Genomic DNA, 20,962 nt, shown 5'->3' with positions numbered 1-20,962 from the left:
GGGGTCAGCCTGCACAGTGGGGTGGGGCAACGTTTCCCAGTAGGCAGGGCTGGACATCCTAATCCCAGTGATGGGCTTCAGAGAAAGAGCACAGCTATGTGGAGCAGTGATTTCCCCTTACTTGGCTCAAATCAGCGACTGCTTCCCTGTTTAAGGTTACAATGCAGTCCTTGACTTGAACTCAAAGGAGAGGGTGTCTCTCTCTCTCTCAGGAAGTCCCGAGTTATATTACCCTGATGGCACAGGGCTACAGAGCAGCAATGGTGGGGCTCCATTTGTCTCCCATGAACAGCAGGGTCACACAGGGCGCATCTGAACACTGTCCTGCTTTCTGAACCAGTACACACAAAGTTGTGGCTGTTCGGTCTGCTGCTTATAGCTGTAGCAGATGTTGGGCAGTCAGGCTTGGGCTAGTCCCTCCCACTCTGGGCTAAAGCTTACCCTGGGGAGTCCAAACCTCCTTAAGACGCAACTGGGCTTACGACACTGACTTTTGTAGCTTCAGCGAAGTGATCTCCTTTGCTGGTCCCTCAAGCAAACTGAGGCACAGTGGCCTTCCCAGGATGCTGGCTTCTTCTCTGTGTTGCAGAGGCTGCTAGTTTGCTTGCACTTGTGAGAGTGAGAAGACTTACAGACAATGAACTTAATGGCAAAGGCTTAGCTCTTAAGCAATGCGCTTACAAGCCCAGGCACAGTGAAAGAGCAAAAAGAGCAAATTGTAAACAAATAGGGTAATACTTAAAAGTTTCTTGAGGCTGGATCTGGCCAATGGGCACACTTGTCAACAATCTGCTTTAGCATATAGAAAGCATGAAGCTAGAATTATGCCCTTAAGTGGAAGAAGCATGACCACGCCATGCGATGCGTGCATGTAGTTGTTTACTCTTTAGGAGACAGGTTGGCACCTGAGCCTTTGTCTCCCACTCCAGAAAGGGGGGTGGAAGAGGGGACTTGCCCAAACATGTTGTGACAAGTTTTCCAGTATTTGGGGCCATAATTCTGGGCATATGGTGCCTTCACCACAGCATGCTAGCTTTTGAATCGCAGCAATGAGTTCAGCCGAACTTGTAACCACAATCATTTCTGTTGGTTTGCCTCTATCTATAGAGTCTAAACTTCCAGCCCAGTGGGCAATCTGGGAAGTTAACGAATGGTTTCCTTCCAAACCCATACCCACAAACACCTCATGGCCCCATGAACAGCCTTTTGCTTCATTACGGTTCAAAATAATTGTATCCCTGCCCAATTCCATAACACAATACAAAAAGTCTGTTACCATCTCGTCCAGTTCATGTGCAAATGTCTCCTGCAGGTCGCATAGTTTCACTCCACTGTACAGGTGAGCACAGGTAGTTGTTGTCCCTTGGCCACGGTGACTGTCCATGTATTGGTCCTTAAAGTCGGGACACACATGCACAGGCTTGCCCTGTAATCCGTATAGTTCCGGTCAGACGGATCTCTCTCCATTTGGCAGCTCATAGATTTTTTCCAGGCTTTGCCTTTTGGAGCACTGCTGGCAGGCAAATTCAATTCACGCAGTGCTGCTGACATACTGGGCTGAGCCGATGGATCCAAATTTGCTGTTTGTGGCATCTGGGGGCTTGGGAGCTCCAGGGAGACTGCCGGTCTGAAGTCTTGCACCACAGTAGAGTTTACTGCTTTTAAATCCCTTTCACGTGATTGCCGTGGGGTTAAGCCCGTAAAAAGACGGTACAGGGATCCAGCTCTGGATGCCATGTCGTCCCCGTGAATCCCCTTGGGACTACATGGTCAGAAGGTCTCAGGCCAGTTTGAAACAGAGTATGTATTTGATTCTACTAGTGCTTTGATAGCAGCATTAGTTTCTTTAATTTGCAATGCCAATAAATCATGAAGTTTCTGATTTTGTGCCTCTGAGTTTTCTAACTCTCTTTCCAAAGAATTGTTCTTTTCATCAAGTTTTGTAACCTTTTCCTCCAATGCTATAAATTCATCTTGTACTCACATTATGCAGGACCCTCTCCTTGGCTACTGCTGTTGGATCAATGCATAGCTCGATCACGTCCTCGGTCAATTTTTCAAGAATTTGGTCTGGATTTGTCAGATTTTCTATAACCCATTTTATATCGGATCTTTTCATTCTGCAGAAATGTTCACCTATCGAATAACCCTTGAGCTGTGCCATAATGTTATAAAATATTCCATTTAGGAATGAGTGGCAGAGATATTAATAAAAATTTTAGTAATTTATTTACATACAAACTATGCCACAAATTATTTGCAGTTGATATTTACAGGTACCGGTATTCACTTGGAAGAACTATCTCTATAGAATGTATATGTATGGATAATATAGACAGGTTAGATGAATTAGAGAATTTAGAAATTTAGAAATGAAACTCAATTTGGAAAGGTGGGGGGGAGGGGCTTGAAAGTGAGCGGTGAGCCCACAGAACAGCAGTTTGGCACAAACCTTAACAGAAACTTTATAAGGAAATATTTGGTTTACTCACAAACTAAGAACTTTTGCAGAATCATTTCTTGGTACAGTGTTTATAGTCCAGAAATTGTGATGTGGATGTGCCATAATAAGGAAATAAAAAATGGTGCCGACCGCTTGGTGCTGTGCTGTGTGGTTGCTGCTTATCCCAGTGTAAGAGGTCCTGGTGCCTGCCAGGAAAACATCGGAGGCTTTTGCAGCTCAGTCCATGGAGCACATTGTGTGAGAAGGGCTTCCCGATGCGGGGAAAAAGCCTTGTTCCTGAGGTTAGCAGGGCAAGGCAGAGCAGCTTCTCTGTGAGGAGGGGGTGACTCCCTCTGTGGCCAGGGGTGACTCCCTGGGGGTTGGCCAGGACGGCTGCCGGTCCAGACGAAGCAATGTCCCCACTCAGGGGCTGTAGAGGTCTGGGACGGGTGGTGCACACAGGCTACCACAGTTCCCTCACTCAGCGATGGGTCAGGCAACGGCTTGCTCTGTCCACAGGACATGGGCTACAGTCTGAGGCACCAGCACACAGTGTGGCATCATCAGTAGCCAGGCAACAGCTGTGTGCCAGGCAAGTGGCAGGAATCTGCAGCAAAGCACTCAGGAATGCTGTTCTGAGTCCCAGGCAAAGCAGACCTTTGGCAACACAGTGCATGGGGCAAACACAAGCATGAACACAGGGCGCAGGCATGGGCATGAGCACAAGCATGGGTACTCGGTTACTAAAACAAGCCCTATTGAATATTTGCCACAATGAATACTGATCCAATGAGCAACTTTGTAAACAGAACAATCAACCAATGACATGGTGTTTTGCCAAATATAGTATAAGCATACACTGTGAACAAGGCACGAGTAAATGGTGTGAACTTAGTTTACCACAGAGGTGGCAAACATGACCAGGGAGGTTGTTTACCTGGACTCGCTGACGTCATGTCCCTTTGTTAATTTGGCACCAAAATCCCCCCCCACTCAAGAAGGGATGGGGAAGAGGGGGTTTGAGTCAACACGAAGGGACATGTCCTGAAAATATCTGGGACAAGATTTTGGAAATAAGCATCGTTCATCACAGGGCTTGACTTTCCCTGCTGCTATCCACAGAGGACCTGTAAGTGATAAAACACAAGCACATCCCTTCCCTACAGTAACAAATCTCCAGGCCTTTCTTACGCTAAAGCTCTCTCTGGGATGTAGCAGAAAATTTCACGCACACCTAGAATCATAGAATCATAGAATCACTCAGGGTTGGAAGGGACCACAAGGATCATCTAGTTCCAAACCCTCTGCCATGGGCAGGGACACCTCACACTAGAGCAGGCTGGCCAGAGCCTCATCCAGCCTGCCCTTAAACACCTCCAGGGATGGGGCCTCAACCACCTCCCTGGACAACCCATTCCAGGTTCTCACCGCTCTCATGGGGAAGAACTTCTTCCTCACGTCCAGCCTGAATCTCCCCACTTCCAGCTTTATTCCATTCCCCCTAGTCCTGTCACTACCTGAGATCTCAAAAGGTCCCTCCCCAGCTTTCTTGTAGGCCCCCTTCAGATACTGGAAAGCCACAATAAGGTCACCTCGGAGCTTTCTCTTCTCCAGACTGAACAGCCCCAACTCTTTCAGTCTCTCCTCATACGAGAGGTGCTCCAGCCCTCTGATCATCCTGGTGGCCCTTCTCTGGACACCTTCCAGCATGTCCATATCCCTCCTGTAATAGGGGCTCCAGAACTGGACACAGTACTCCAGATGGGGTCTCACCAGAGCTGAGTAGAGGGGGAGAATCACCTCCCTTGACCTGCTGGCCACACTTCTCCAGATGCAGCCCAGGATCTGGTTGGCTCTCTGGGCTGCAAGTGCACATTGACAGCTCATGTTGAGCTTCTCGTCCACCAGCACCCCCAAATCCCTCTCCTCAGGGCTGCTTTCTAGCCAGTCACCTGCTTATCTTAAAGCTTTATTACTAAGACAAAGACCAAAACCATTCTGCCATATACTTGTTCTAAATTCTTGACTTATGCTGACACCAAAAAAATAATGTTCAATTCAAACCACTGAATTAATCCCTGAAAAAGAGCAAAAGAAGTTTATGTTACACAGAGCTCTTTTGAAATGCCAGCACGCAGGAATAGTCCTGAATCATCCAAAAGAGAAGAGAAGCATTGACCTCTGAACTTACAAACAACTTCTTCTAAGGAAAATTTATCCAAACTTCTTTTATTACAATTTCTCCAACCCCAAAACTTCTTGTTTGTTCAGCACTACCAGTACCACTATTTTACTCTGAGCAGTTGCTATCACCTTTATTATTGCCTGGATCACTCCTGGTACTATTGCCATTATCCATTCTTATGATTTAAAAGTATTGATCCTGTATTATTCCACTCCATCCCATATCATTCCATTCAAGATCTACTATTACTTAGATCCTATTATAATTATTAAATAAAATATTTTACTCAATGACTAATTATCATGTTATATGATAATTACTGGCTGTCCATAATATTTGATTATAATTAGTTATTACTTACAATATTTTATTATAATTAACTAAGAAATGTCCCCAACATTTGGGCATGTCTGAAACAAAAGCAAACAATACAGGAGTTTGGTAACTTCGGTTGCTTATTGACTGAACTGGGCAATGGACAGGGTTTTGTTTACCCCAGACAGACCCAAAGCATTGGGGAAGAACCAGACAAACCCTGGCAAAGATCAGCCCAGCTCCACTTGTGGCTCTTGCAGTGCCAACTCATCACTGTAATTATTCTCAAAAGCACTAATTGTTGTGTAGAACGGCAGGAAGTGTTTGTTCCTGCTGGATGCCCCAGCCTCAGAAAAATTCAGGGGATTTTTGTTCAATTTGTTGCAAAACCCCTCCCAGAGGGGTCACAATTAACCCAACAGAACAAGGGTGGCACTATTTGTGCCTACCCCCCGGTGTGGGTTGGTCACTGGCATGAGTACGACAGTGACTAGAGAGGTGGCACTTCTGGGTGAATCTCTTGCCGCAGTCACTGCAGCTAAAGGGCTTCTCACCAGTGTGGATGCGGCGGTGCCTAGTCAGATTGGAGCTTGTGTGAAAGCTCTTGCCGCAGTTGGCACAGCTGTACGGCTTTTCACCGCTGTGAATGAGGCAGTGCTGGATGAATTGGGAGCTTGTGGTGAAGCTCTTGCCACACTCTGCACAGGGGAACAGCTTCTCTCTGGTGTGGATGCGACGGTGGATGGTTAGGGTGGAGCTGTTTTTAAAGCTCTTGCCACAGTCGTTACAAGTGAAGAGCTTCTCACTGGTGTGGACACAATGGTGCCTTGTGAGAGAGCACTTGGCAGTGAATCTCTTATTGAAGTCACCACACACAAAGGGTTTCTCCCCAGTATGAGTGCGGCGGTGGTTGGTCAAGGTGGAGCTGAAGCTGAAACTCTGACCACAGACGGCACAGCTGAAGGGCTTCTCACCAGTGTGGATACGGCGGTGAATGGTCAGATTGGAGCTGCGGTTGAAGCTCTTGCCGCAGTCAGTGCAGCTGTATGGCTTTTCACCAGTGTGGATGAGGCGGTGACGGATGAGGGTTGAGCTGAAGTTAAAGTTCTTGCCACAGTCAGCACAGGGAAACAGCTTCTCTCCAGTGTGGATACGCCGGTGGATGGTGAGGCTTGAGCTGCTTTTGTAGCTCTTGTCGCAGTCAGCACAGCTGTATGGCTTTTCACTGCTGTGGATGAGTTGATGCCGGATGAATACGGAGCGCTGAGTGAAACTCTTGCTGCACTCTGCACAGTGGAACAGCTTCTCCTTGGTGTGGACGTGGTTGTGCTTGGTGAAGCTCGAGCTGTGTTTGAAGGTCTTGCCACAGTCATCACAAGTGAAGGGTTTCTCACTGGTGTGTCCATGAATATGCATCCTGAGGGAAGACTTGTCAGCAAATCTCTTATTGCAGTCACCACACACAAAGGGCTTCTCTCCAGTGTGGGTGCGGCGGTGCCGGGCAAGGTGTGTGCTACGGTTGAAGGTCTGGCCGCAGTCAGTGCAGCTGTACGGCTTTTCACCAGTGTGGATGAGTTGGTGCCGGATGAATGTGGAACTGTCGGTGAAACTCTTGCCGCACTCTGCACAGGGGAACAGCTTCTCTCCAGTGTGAATGCGGCGGTGGATGGTGAGGGTGGAGCTGTTTTTAAAGCTCTTGCCACAGTCATCACAAGTGAAGGGCTTCTCACTGGTGTGCACACGAAGGTGCTTCCTGAGAGAGCACTTGGCAGCAAATCTCTTATTGCAGTCACCACACACAAAGGGTTTCTCTCCAGTATGGGTGTGGGGGTGTATGGTCAGGGTGGAGCTGCTGTTGTCACTCTGGCCACAGTCACTGCAGGTGAAGGGCTTCTCACCAGTGTGGATCAAATGGTTCCTGGTGAGGCTTGAGCTCCAGCTGAAGCTCTTGCCACAGTCACCACAGATGAAGGAGCATGTGCCAGGGTGGGGACAGTGGTGCTTCACTGGCTCTGAGCCAGATCGGAAGCTCTGGCCACACTCAGGGCACTGATTCAGCTGCTTGAATGGCACAGAGGGGGCTGCCATGGCTCCATCCTCCTCCTCATATTCCTTCTCCTCTTCTTCCTCATCCTGGTCATCTTCATCCTCATTTTTCTCCTCATACTCATTATCATCATACTCATCATTCTCCTCATTGTTTTCATTCTCCATGTTGTCCTCTTTCTCCTCCTCCTCTTCCTTGGGGCTGCTATACGGCTGCTCCAATTTGTTCTCTGGGTGCTTCTTCTCCCAGCTCTTGTCTGGCTCCTTATTTGAGGCCATGCTTGTGGGGGAAGGGTTGCTGCTGTGGCCTAGAGAAGACAGAAGCACCTGACCCCAGGAGCTCAAACCCTGAGATCCTGCCCAAGTCATGACAGTCCCTGACAACTCCCAACATCCAACATGCAGCTGGAGCAAAGAATGGAGAGGGGCCCTTGAACCCCCAGTTTTTGCCATGGTCTGGGGTCAGGTCTCTTAATACTTGTGCTGACACCCTGCGTTCCTGTGCTGGGGAACCTGAGATACCTTGGTACTTACAGAGCAGTCCGATCCCCACTGTTTGTGAGTCCTGTGCTGACAGCAGGTCGGTTTCTGCTCCAGGCTGTGCCCTTCAATCTGTCTTGGCTCAGATAACAGAGGCAGCAGTGCTGACCCAGGAAGACCAAACAACCCCCAACCCTCTCCCACCCACACTCCACATCCCAACCCCAAACACAACCTCCTTCCACACAACTGACCTGTAAATAAGCAGGGGGCAGCGGACAGCTTTAAACCCTGATGAGGTGGATGTCTGCCCTTGAATCAGGAATGTAAACAGCTCCAGGAAAGATTATCTGTGAAAAACAAAGAAACAAGAGAACTCCCCTGCCTACCAAAAGGAGAGAGGCATGTGGACAGCAAGCCTGACCAATCACTTCAGTACAAAGGGTGCACAGACACAGAAAGAATATAGAATCCATGATGTGTGTTAATAAAGTTGCTGATGCTTGAGCACATCTTAGTGTCAGTCATTTTTCTCCACTGCTGACAATTGGTGACCCCATGTGACAGCAGAAAGAGAACTGCCATCAAATGGTGACCCCTATGGGGTAAGAGACCCACAGACCAGAGAGTGGCCGACAGTGGAGCCCAGGTTGGAAGCATAGATTTGGTGACCTTAAGAGCCAAATCATTTTCCCCACCATCAAGTAGTAACCCCTATGGGGTAAGACAACTGCGGACCAGAGAGCGGCTGGCAGTGAAGCCGGGCTTGGAAGAATATTATTCTGGCAGACCTTAGAGTGGAATAAGGAGTATTATTCCAGTGGATCATAAGAGCTGAAGGAGTCTGGATTCCAAGGACTCAAGACACTGAGAAGGTGAGATGTTGTGAATGGAAAAAATGGGGGCACAGATTTCAGCAGAGGAGAAGTCAATTCTGACTATATTCATGTGCATATTAGAAAAGCATGGCATTAAGTTTGAGGAGCAGGCTTCTTGCTTTTCTTGCTTGTTTGGTGCAAGAAAATGGGATAAAAGCCAATGCCCAAGATGTTTTTTACGTGGAAACTTGGGAGGAGGCAGAGAAAGTTCTCTTTGATGCTGCAACAAAAGAAGCCTCACTTGTGACTTCATCTCTTACAACTTAGCGCTTAGTGCTTGAATTGTTAAGCCATCCTAAAGCAGATCGAGCTGTTGCCGCCCGCTGCCATGGTGGCTACAGTGCCTCAGAAGGAGGCTCAAAAGGATCAATTAAGCTTAGACCTGCTGCCATCACCTCCCCCTGAGACTTGCCTGTTACCTTCGGGTGATGATTTCACAGACTGTAAGGAACCTATAATACCCTCCGACAGACCCTGCAGCCCTACCCCGTGAACCTACAAGACCCTTTGTGCACCCGATGGATCCTGCAGTCCAACCCTGAGAGAGTAGCAGAGAGATACTGTTGATAGATCTATCTTCCTCGCAGACCGCGGGTGGCGGATATGCCCCATCTGGAGCTGTTGCTCAGGATCTGTCAGTTGTAGAACCTGCCAGGGTATTGGTCAAAGGCCCAGATCCAGGAAAATTCTGGAAAAAGATAAAGGATCAGGTGTTAAAAGGAGAAGACATGGACCTATCCACGTCTATCATTGCTTTCCCAGTGGTTCGGCAGCCTGATCGTCCGGCTGAGTGGGACCCAGTCCACCAGAGTGCAATACATGATCTGAGGACTACAGTGATGAAACATGGGTTTGGTTCCCCATATGCACAGTCATTGCTCTATGGAATCTTCACAAATGAGTTTACACTGTTTGACATTAAGGAGCTGGGTCAATTAATGTTTACTCCAACCCAGCAATTATTGTTTGAGGCACAATGGTGAAAATTGGTTGGCAAAGCTGCTTTGGCCAATCTTGAGCGTCCTCAAGACAACCCCAGATTCAGTGCAGGACTGGCACAGTTAATGGGAGACCCTTCTATAGCTACCCCACATTTGCAGGCATGGTTACACCCTCTTGTTTTGCAACAAGCAAAAGACCAAGATCTCCAGGCTATGATGAAGGTACCAGAAATGGGGGGTGCCGAAGCAGTCATGGACAAGTATTAGACAAAGGCCGGACAAGACATATTTGTCTGTTATAGATCAACTGCAGGAGGCAGCTCAGAAGCAGGTGGATAATGTGCCAACACAGGAAGCTTTGATCTTACAGTTGGCTCAAGATAATGCTAACAAGGACTGTAAAAAGATTTTACTGCCATTACAGAATCCCTCACTAGTGGAAATGATCAAGGCTTGCAATCGAGTAGGCACTACTACTTATCAGATGGAGGCTTTGGCAAAAACATTTGCTGCTGCTGTTTGTATATGAAGAACTTGTTTCATATGTGGGCAGCTGGGACATTTTAAGAAAAATTATCCACAAAATGGTAACAGCAATAATGGATATGGGAACCCGTTTCTCTCTGGTCCCAGTGCACAATATGGTAAGAACAGACACCTACCTAAACATTGCCGCTTTGAGTTTAATAACCAAAGACAACTCCCTCCCTTGAGAAATACTTTGGGAAATGGGAAACAGAGCATGATGGGAGCATGCACACAGACACAAGTGCCTCCCCACTGCTCCTTTCTGGCCTATGCAGTCAATTGCGAGCAAAAACCAGCAGTCACGCCAGAGTGGATGTCACCACAGATATTTCAGTCACCATAACGGATGAAAGGATGCATAAAGTGCCACTGAGAGCACATGGACCTTTGGGATGTGGGCTCAGTGCTTTACTGTTAGGAAAATCTAGCACTACATTACAAGGACTTTGTGCACCCAGGGGTGATAGATTCTGATTAACAAGGACAAGTCTCTGCCATGGTGTGGACACTGGCCCCTCCAGTAACTATCCCTGCAGGGAGTCGAATCGCACAGCTAGTGCCTTTTACCGCACACATCCCAGGAGCTGAAGCACAGGAAAAGGGAGAATGAGGTTTTGGTTCTACAGGGAAGCCTGAAGTCTTTTGGGCACAGACTATTTTGAATGCTAGGCCAATGATGACGTGTATCCTCAGAGTGAACAGTGAACACTCTAAAGAGGTGACAATTAAGGGGATGATTGATACAGGTGCAGATGTTACAATCGTATCATCCATGCATTGGCCTTCATCCTGGCCAATGATGTCCACAGCAGCTGCTGTGGCAGGAGTTGGTGGCACAACAAGAAGTCAACAAAGTGTGCTCCCTGTCCAGGAAGTCAGCCCTGAGGGGCAAGGGGCTACTGTTCATCCTCATGTAGTTGCTGTGCCTTTGAATCTATGGGGCTGGGAAGTTTAAGTATGTGTGGGGGGTGTATTACTACCAATGCCCAGGATTTTTAGTAGGGGCCACTGTAATTGAGGGCACACATAAGCCTACTATCCCGTTACGGTGGCTAACATCGACCCCTGTGTGGCCCCTACACAACAAAAAACTCAAGAGCCCTCAAAGAGTTGGTAAAGGAACAGCTGCAACAAGGCCACTTAGAACCATCTCACAGCCCGTGGAACACCTTGGTCTGTAATTAAGAAAAGAATCAGGAAAGCAGAGGCTGCTTCATGACTTGAGACAAGTAAATAACGTCCTGGAAAGTATGGGTTCTTTATATCCTGGAATGCCCTCACCAGCAATGATCCCTGAAAAATGGGATATCTGTATTATTGATTTGAAGGATTGTTTCTTTACCATCCAACTGCATCCTGATGATGCTCCAAAATTTCCCTTCACTGTCCCTGTGACTAATAATAGTGAACCCAGTCAGAGGTATCAGTGGACTGTGTTGCCTCAAGGCATGAAAAACAGCCCCACAATTTGTCAATGGTATGTAGCACAAGCGTTATCACACGTAGGAACACAATATCCAACCATGTATTGTTATCATTATATGGATGACGTGTTTGCTACGCCGACAGAGGATATACTGAGTGCAGTTGTGTCTGATGTAACAGAAGTGTTGAGGAAATATGGGTTAGAAATAGCCCCAGAGAAGGTGCAACATCAAACACCTTGGAAATATTTGGGGCTAAAAATTTTAGATCAAACAATTCAACCACAAATTATACAAATTAGGCAATCTGTGACCACCCTTAATGATTTGCAGAAATTATTGGGAGCCATAAACTTTTTAACACCTTTGCTAGGTCTTAGTACACCTCTGGAAGCTCCCTTACTTGAATTATTGAAGGGAGACCCTGACCTTTTATCTCCTCGATGTTTGCCTGAAAAAGCACAACATGCACTGAAGTCGAGCTCACCATTGCCAAAAACCAGGCCCATGGCATAGAAGCAGCAGTACCTGTTAGTATTGATGTGCTTATTTCCCAAGGTCAACCTTCTTATCTCATAGCACAAGGGAACGACAAATGGCCAGATCCTTTGTATTTTTTGGAATGGGTATTTTACCATATCACCCATAGAAAACAGTGAATAATTGATCAGGTTGCTCGGGTTGTGCGTAAAGCCAAGCAATGGTTTATTCAAGTCTTAGGATGGGAACCTGCTATTTAACACTAGAATCGTAGAATCATAGAATCAGACAGGGTTGGAAGGCACCACAAGGATCATCTAGTTCCAACCCCCCTGCCATGCGCAGGGACCTCACACTAGACCAGGCTGGCCAGAGCCTCATCCAGCCTGGCTTTTAACACCTTGTAGTGAGGGCACCACATGCCCAGAATTATGCCCCCAGATACCAGCTAACTTGTCCCAACATGTTTTGGTAAGTCCCCCCTTCCATCCCCCTTTCAGGAGAGGAGGACAAAGGCTCAGGTGCCAACCTGACTCCTAAGGGGTAAACAACTGCATGCACCCATTGCATGGCATGCTCATGCTATGTCCATCTAAGGGCATAATTCTAGCTTCATCTTTTCTATAGGTGGAAGCAGGTTGTTAAGCATGCCCACTGGTCAGATCCAGCCTCGAGAAAATCTGTAAGTATTACTCCATTTGTTTACTACTTTGCTCTCTCCTTTTGCTTTCTCTCACTTTGGCCGAGCCACAGAAGCTTGGCAAACCCCAAGTCTTCTCAACCCCACATGCAAGCGCACTAGAGGCCTCTGCATACAGACAGAAGCCAGCTCACCGAGCTGCTCGAGGAACCCACAAAGGAGATCCCTTCACTGATGCAGAATCCCAGCGTCGTAAGCCCGAGAGAGGGTAAGATCAAGCCCAGTCGAAAGGACTGAGGAAAAGCCCCAAGAGAGGGTAAGCTTTAACCTAAAAGAGGAAGGGCTAAGCCCAAGCCTGGCTAGTCCAGATCTGCTTCAAGCTAATTAAGCAGCCAAATAAGCAGAAACACATCTTGCGTAGCCCCCGCAGACCGTGGGAGAGAAAAGGAGCTCTCCATTGAAGTGAAAGGCAAAGACTGAAGAATTGTAACGTTAATGGAAAGCAGTCGCCGATATTCGGCAGAGTCAGCTCAATTCAAGCCGAGCCGAGGGGAAAGTGTCGCTTCACTGCACCCACCCCCCAAAACCCATCTCCGAGATCAGAGAAGACCGGCCCCGCCTACCAGGAACCGTCACCTGACCCGGCCCCGCCGTGCGGAGAACCGCTCCTCCAGACCGGCCCTGCCGGCTGACTGTTCAGGGAGCCACTCCAACCCCACTAAGGGAAACCGACAGGCAGCAATCAAGCCACCCCTCCCCACAGACCACGGGAGGAGAAAGAAAGCCTTGCATCACCCACAGAGACGGGGGGAGAAAGAAAGTCACCACCCGAATGGGAGCAGTCCTGGGCAGATAAGCAGCGAGCCAGCGTAACCCAGCAAATTGTCTCGCTACAAAGAATGTATCTTTCACGTGTACAACATTCAGTAACATTCTATTCAAAACGCCCAGCATAGCCACGTGATCTTTCTAGCTTAACTTGCCTCGTGATAACATTATAAATATCTCTGTACATAGTTGCAAGCCGCAAGCGCCTTGTCGAGTCTCCATCTAGTGGACAAGTAATGGAACTGCACCCTTTCGTTCCCTTAATTAGAAATTGACTGTAAATATTATAATTGGGTATAATTGTAAACACTAAACCAGTTATGGACTACATTGTTACAATTGTGCATCCGAGTCAATATATATAAGGTGATTAAATGAATATTCATAATTTTATTAATAAATAATAATTTTCATAATTAATTTCATAATTAATAACCATCATACTCCATCCCTATTCACCCTCTCCACGACACACCTTCAGGGATGGGGCCTCAACCACCTCCCTGGACAACCCATTCCAGGCTCTCACCACTCTCATGGGGAAGAATTTCTTCCTCACGTCCAGCCTGAATCTCCCCACTTCCAGCTTTATTCCATTCCCCCTAGTCCTGTCACTACCTGAGATGCTAAAAAGTCCCTCCCCAGCTTTCTTGCAGGACCCCTTCAGATACTGAAAGGCCACAATAAGGTCAACTCGGAGTCTTCTGTTCTCCAGACTGAACAGCCCCAACTCTTTCAGTCTCTCCTCATACGAGAGGTGCTCCAGCCCTCTGATCATCCTGGTGGCCCTTCTCTGGACACCTTCCAGCATGTCCATATCCCTCCTGTAATAGAGGCTCCAGAACTGGACACAGTACTCCAGATGGGGTCTCACCAGAGCTGAGTATAGGAGGAGAATCACCTCCCTTGCCCTGCTGGCCACGCTTCTCCAGATGCAGCACAGGATCTGGTTGGCTTTCTGGGCTACAAGTGCACATTGACAGCTCATGTTGAGCTTCTCGTCCACCAGCACCCCCAAGTCCCTCTCCTCAGGGCTGCTTTCCAGCCAGTCCCTGTCCAGCCTGGATTTGTGCTTGGGATTGCCTCTACCCAGATGCAGGACCTTGCACTTGGTTTTGCTGAACCTCATGAGGTTGGCTTGTGCCCGCCTCTCCAGCCTGTCAAGGTCCCTCTGGATGGCATTCCTTCCCTCTAGCATATCAGCCACACCACACAGCTTCGTGTCATCAGCAAACTTGTTGAGGGTGCACTCAACGCCACTGTCCGTGGCACAGACAAAGATGTTGAACAAGACTGATCCCAGGACTGATCCCTGAGGGACTCTCATGGAATTGATTTAGGGACCAGGACCCCAGACACCGCTTTGCTGATAGAAGGAGATGCTTTAACCCTGGTGGGTTGTAAACCCTGGGAACAGAATGCAGCTGTGTAGAAAGAAAAACACAGATAGCTGGCTCCTAACGGTCACTGTGATCTAAGGGGGTTACGCAGTTACCTGATAACAGGAACTCAGCAAAAGTCAGGACAGTGGAATGCAGAGTTATAGAAACCTTTATCTCCTGCCTGACATTTGTTTAAGCTTTGGTAAAATATACGCATTTGTGTGATACTTTTCCTCTGTAGCCAATCACGAGTTTACAACTGTTGCCTGGACATAGTAATGACTAATGACTAATTACAAGCTGCCTTCTGAGATTATGTTAACCTATATAAAGGAAAAGCTGTATACAATAAACTGACACCTTGCTTGCATCAAGCTTTGTCCCATCTCTGCATCGTGGTAAAATGGTGACCCTGACATGATTCGAACCTGCAGCCTTCTGATCTGTAGTCAGACGTGTTACTGTCGCACCACGAGGTCCCACTTGTAGACTTTCTGCTGACACATCAACAGTGCAGAGAGGCTCACTACCAGGTTGAGCGGATTCCACTATTGTCATCTTGGGTTTCTTTCATGTTTCCTCTCTTTCTTGTGCCAGTTTCTTCATGTTTTCCTGTAACTTGTTGAGGATGTGCAGATTTGGCTTGTTCTTTTTGGCATACTGCTGAACTTCTATCACACTTTTATCAGAGGTTTCCTGTTTAACCATCTTGCTACTCTCTCTACCATGCATATACAAAAGAGAGCCCCAGTTTTTCACATGTGGATGCAGCAGCTGGAGGATTTTCTGAGAAGCTAATTGTTTCCCCACTCTTTTATTTTTGCACCAGCCTCGCACCGTGTGCTTGCCACAAGTCATGACATACTCACTCTTCTGATTTTTACCAGGAATAACTTCAAACTTTATGGATGTATCACCCATTCCATGGTTTGTTATAAGGCACCCATGGAGAATTTGATAGGGAGACGAGAGTCCAGCATACTGGTGAGTTCATGTACCTGTGAGTCCTCAATACTGATATGGTTAAAATACTCAAGTTCCTCACTGCCTTTGTTAAACAAACCTCTGAGGAGAAGCCCAAAGTCGGGAATAAGGATTTCCAGTGTAGCTCGAGCAGCTTTATTCTTGGCAAGCTTTTTGCTGCTGGCAGTTCCTGCCCCGTAAATTACTCCACCAATTACCACTGAGGCTCCAAAAGGTTCACTTGGGTTCTCACATTCAAAAAAATTGTAAACAGGGCAAACCTTTAGGACTTGTTGCACATATTCATGCAGTATGCAAACTTCAGATTTCCCGTTGGGATTAATGACAAATTCTTTCTCTACAGGTGCATCCTGCAGGACTCCATTTGTCACTGGCCTCCACTGGGACATGGAGCCATTGACAGCCACTCTTTGGGTGCAGCCATCAAGCCAGTTCTTTATCCATCTAGTGGTCCACCCATCAAACCCGTGTTTCACCAGTTTGGAGACCAGGATGTGGTGTGGGACAATGTTGAAGGCTTTGCTCAGGTCCAGGTAAATGACAGCAGTTGCTTGCCCCTCATTGCCTTTAACGACGCAATATCCAGGCCTCTGCATGGCACACAGTACCGAATTACAAATGGCCTTATTAGATTATCCAGGGAGGGTTTTGTTTCATAACCTGGCACATCGATTTTTGCAGCTACATGGAGAGCTGCAACTAGTGGAACCAACCTGGTTCTCTATGACAGCAGTCCAAGGAAAGACAATCTTTACTGATGGTTCAGGGGAAACAGGGAAGGCAATAGCTACCTGGCAAGAAGCGGGGAAATGGCAGGAGCTCGTAGCGTATCAGGATGGTTCACTTCAGCTCCTGGAGTTAAAAGCTGTGGTAATGGTCTTTAATAAGTGGCCTAATGAACCCATAAATGTCATCACTGACTCACAATATGTTTGTAACATTGTACAGCAGTTGGACTGTGCAATGCTAAAGGAAGTTAACAAAAAAACTTAATTTCATTTGCGAAAAGCACTATGGCTTGTGCTGCGAAGTTGAACAGAACCATACTACGTACTGCATGTTCGTAGCCATACAGGGCTGCCAGGGTTCACTTCCGAGGGAAATGCCAGAGCTGATGCCCTGACGGCACCTGCTTGGCCTGTGCCTATACCTGACACGTGGCAGCAGGCAGCTCAACCCCATGCCTTCTTCCACCAAGGGACTCATGCACTGCAGAGGCAGTTTGGCGTATCATTGTCTTCACCAAGACATATTGTGGCCTCTTGTTCACATTGTCAACATTTCTCCTCGATCCAGCTGGCTGGTGTTAATCCCAGGGGATTACAGAGCCTACAGCTAGGGCAATCCGATGTTACTCACATACCCGAGTTTGGGCGTTTGAAATATGTCCATGTCTCAGCTGACACATTCTCTGCTGTGGTATGGCTACCCCATGTAGTGGTGAAAAGGCCTGAGATGTAATTATGCATTGGAGAAATGCTTTTTCTCCCTTAGGCATATCTCAGCAAATCAAAACTGATAATGGTCCCAGCTATATCGCCTCTAAATCACAAGCGTTTTTATGACAGTGGGAGGTTCGTCATGTTACCAGCATACCCCACTCTCCTATGGGACAGGCTATAATTCAATGTGCCCATCACACTCTTAAAACTATGCTTGGAAAACAAAAAGGGGGAATGTCTGGGGAGACATCACACAGTAGGCTCTCGTCCTGGTTTGAGGCCAGACAGATCCTCTATTGCCCCAAGAGGGACAAAAGAGTAACACTCACAGAAACGGACTGAAGAGTGATGGAATGTTTAAATGGAAAAGCAATTGGTGAAACTACAAAAACTACAAGCACAGTGGCAAAGATATCCCAAAGTGTACAGAGTCCCTCTTACACAACACCCAAAGGCCTCCCAACTCTTCTCTCTTCCCCACCTGAGGGTATACCCAATACCCCCAGGGCTCTTTCGTCCCCCCCTACTGTTAGGCTAGTCTCAGGATAGCCAGATCTGAGACTGCCCCCCCGCCTCTCCTTCTCCTCCTGGTCTAGACAGGCCTAAGAGGCCTTGAGATACTCCCCCACCATTGCCTGATAGAGAGCATCTCCCATGGGAGCAGAGAAGGAAGAAGGAGGAAGAGAATGGCTTTGCAGATGAATTTATAGGGTTCAGGATTTATGGGTAGAAATATGCTGTTTCCTGTGTCCACCTTATTGGGTCGAACACCTGGGACACCGGAGGTGTAATTTATGTGGCAGTAACAGGAGGCACCCAGCCTAAACTGCCACAGCTGTGTAAAGCTGGATATACTCTGAATCATTTAACCATTTCTCAGAATGGTACCAATCCTGTAATATTAACTCATTTTTGTCATTATAGTCTGTGAGTGATCCTTGGGCAAAAAAGGCCCCAGAGTGGGTCTGCAATTTACAAACCCATCATTGGGAAGGCCCCTGGGATCTTGTTACTTGGGGCCACAGGTACACTTGTATTTCCACAGAAGCTGGGGTCCGGTGGGCTCCTGCTTGCTGTGTGCAGCCTGCTTTAGAGCAAGTTCAATGGAAACAACGCCCTCAGCCCACATTGACTAACTCCAGGGGATGGCAAAAATCTTTGGGTAACACTGTTGCATGCATTAAATCAAACCTGGAACTTAAATGCCTGTCGAAATTAAATTGTAACACAACAGTAAGGTGTTTTGAGAATTGGGACATGGGGGATAATAATTTGCTGTATGCCCCATTAAAGCCTCAAGATTTAGATATTTTAGGGACTTTACAAGCAGAAAGCTGCATGTACCTACAGCATAGATCTGGTGCTGATACAGTACTATGATCTTAAGTCATACTCACTTTGCTTCAAAGCGACACAGGCTTAGCCTAACAGCTGAATGTGGTGATAATGTAGACTTGCAGAATAAAGCTGAAGGACAGCAGCCAGTATCATCTTGCTTCACATTGCTCCAGCAAAAGCACTAGCTCAGCTAAATAAACTGGCATGTTGGGTTGCAAACCAAGATAACAAAGCATCAAAAGTATTGTTTGAGTTAGCAGCTGACGTGGATAGAGGGCCAGTCTACAAAATCATGCCCCTGTTGATTTGTTTCAACTGAAGTGAGCATTCGAAATCCATACATAAGAGTATTACAAACTGGGTTGTTAATATTGCTTATTGTATTAATCCTGAAGTTGGCAGTGCCACCTTCATTTTCATATCTGCATAGGGTCCTGCAGAGCATAGTGAACACTGCATTTACCCTTGAAAAGCAAAAAGGGGGAGTTGTAGATAAGCATGGACCGTGGGCAGCTTTAACCTTGACGAGGTGGAGCTCTGCCCTTGAATCAGGAATGTAAACTACTCCAGGAAGAAGATCTGTGAAAAAGCAAAGGAAGAAGCAAGAGAACTCCCCAGCCTATCAAAAGGAGGAGAGGCACGTGGACAGCAAGCCTAAACCAATCACTTAAGTACAAAGCGCACGTGGACACAGAAAGAAGAATATAGAAGCTACGATGTGTGTTAATAAAGTTGCTGATGCTTGAGCACATCTTAGTGTCAGTCATTTTTCTCCACCGCTGCCTCTGACCCCTACCCCTCTTGGCACCCCCCGGACTCCCATAGCAGCTGATGGCCATCAGAGCCCCACTGGCAGTGAAATACATTGGGCAGGAGGGTCTGGAGGAGGTTGGGAGGTGCCCCATGGGTCAACAACAGGCTGAGGTCCTGCTGCTGCCCCAGTCTGGCTTCTTTACCTGCTGGGCTGTTCCAAGCGGCAGATCTGCAAACTTTGCTCTTCCCCAGCACAGAGGGCAGGGCTGATGCAGAGAGACAGACACAGCCCCTGCCAGAGAGAAGCAAAGGGCTCAGAGGAGGCCACTGACCTGCAAAGGTTTACGCAGCACTGCCCAGGACCATGCAGAGTCGCACCTTGCTGGGGGAGCTCCCAAGCCCAGCAGCCCAGGCACAGCACACAGCCCACAGCCAGGGCTGCTGAAGATGGGAGGTCTAAAGAAGTGCAGAGTCAGCTCCCTGCTCAGCACGCAACCCCCAGCAGACAGCTGCAGGGCAGCACCACAAGACAGCTGCCTCCAGCCAGCCTCTCCCAGGCCTTGGCTGCAGCTTCCTCCAGCTGTCATGGTATGGCCATAACAGCAAACCCAGAGAGGCCCTAAGGTGTCTAGACATGGTGCCCCTCTCCCTCCTCCTTCCTGCACAAAGTCAGGGCAATGTGGGAAAAGGAACAAAGGGGACAGGACCATGCATGTCCAGTAAACAAGTTGTATACCCAGGGTAAGAGCAGGTGCACTGACCACCACTGACCACCACTCCCCCAGAAACAAGGCCTTTGTTTACGCCTTTTATGGTCACAGCCTGGCAGAACCATTTTCTATTGGGTATTGGTATGTGCTGGCTTCAGTTGCCCCAAATGGATCTCGGGCAAGATACATATACAGGCTGACTGGCAGTCTCTGACTCCTGGGCATACCTGACACTTCCAGCACCACTCACACACAGGCAGCCTAAAGAGACTCTTTTGAAAGGTTTTTGCTTCCTTCTCTCCCTACCCATTTCTGTCAGCTTCCTCTTGGCAGTTCTCCTGGAGCTGCTATTCCAAATCCCCCAAAGAAAATGATGTGAGGGCATAGTACCCGTGGGCTGTTGTTCATCTGCCAGCTGACACATGCAGAGCTGCAGGAGAATTCACTCCTTTCATCTCACACAGGAATTGAAGGGGGCAAGAGAGGGAGTGAGACCTCAGGTGACTCCTGCCCCACAGTGGGCTATAGGGGCAGGACCTCCCCACTGCCTGCTTGGGTGGTGTTGGGTGCCAGGAAATGTTGGGGGTCAGGAGACTGTCAGTGTCTGGAGGTGTTGGATGCTGGGGGCTGTCCTGACCCTGGCAGCATTTGGGTGCTTGAGCTTCTGGGATCAGGTGCTGCCACCACCACTGTAGGTAGGAGCCAGCCAGAGCCACACAGCTGCTGAAATAACCTTTCCCACCCCCCTGCAGCCTTGACCCTCCATCTGTCTGTCCATAGGCACATCTGCACTCACTCTGTGATCCCCAAGAGTCTCCAGGGAGCCACCAAGGCCCCATAGCTGATCTAGAGCCCAAGCATGACCCAACAGTAGCCCTTGGATGAGAGTCCAGAGGAGAATACCCTGGAGAATACATTGGCAGAGCTCAAGTCCAGTCTCAAGGAAGAGGAAGAGAAGGAGGAGATTGAGGAGGAAGAGAAGGAGGTTGAGGTCAAGAATGAGGAGGACAACAATGAGGAATACAAGAACAATGAGGACAAAAAGGAGGAGAATGAATCTGCAGTGCCCCTCTCTGTGCCACCTGAGCAGCCCAATCAGTGCCGGAGTGCAGGCAGCTTCCCACCCAGCCCAAAGCCAGTTCAGCACCAGGGGCCCTACCCTGGC

The 20,962-nt window shown here is 48.0% G+C and overlaps 2 protein-coding genes across 2 annotated transcripts; both read right to left on the bottom strand.

The window, feature by feature from the left end:
* Window positions 1-1,276: 1,276 nt before the first annotated feature.
* On the bottom strand, window positions 1,277-7,268 carry LOC128980358 (zinc finger protein 883-like; the record flags this gene model as incomplete). The annotated part of the gene is made up of 5 exons (XM_054398826.1): window positions 5,785-7,268; window positions 5,426-5,700; window positions 1,985-2,070; window positions 1,550-1,669; window positions 1,277-1,426 (listed from the first exon to the last, which is right to left on the bottom strand). Coding segments are annotated over exons 1-5 (2,115 nt in total), but the record flags the coding sequence as incomplete, so codon positions are not given.
* Window positions 7,269-8,982: 1,714 nt separating this feature from the next.
* Window positions 8,983-15,943, bottom strand: LOC128980357 (microprocessor complex subunit DGCR8-like). The gene is given in 3 exon segments (XM_054398825.1): window positions 8,983-9,035; window positions 14,999-15,550; window positions 15,553-15,943. Coding segments are annotated over 3 exon segments (996 nt in total).
* Between the last annotated feature and the right edge of the window lie 5,019 nt (window positions 15,944-20,962).

This window comes from Indicator indicator, unplaced genomic scaffold (genome assembly GCF_027791375.1).
Source record: "Indicator indicator isolate 239-I01 unplaced genomic scaffold, UM_Iind_1.1 iindUn_scaffold_128, whole genome shotgun sequence".
Lineage (NCBI taxonomy): Eukaryota > Metazoa > Chordata > Aves > Piciformes > Indicatoridae > Indicator > Indicator indicator.
This window is presented reverse-complemented; position numbering and strand designations above follow the sequence as displayed.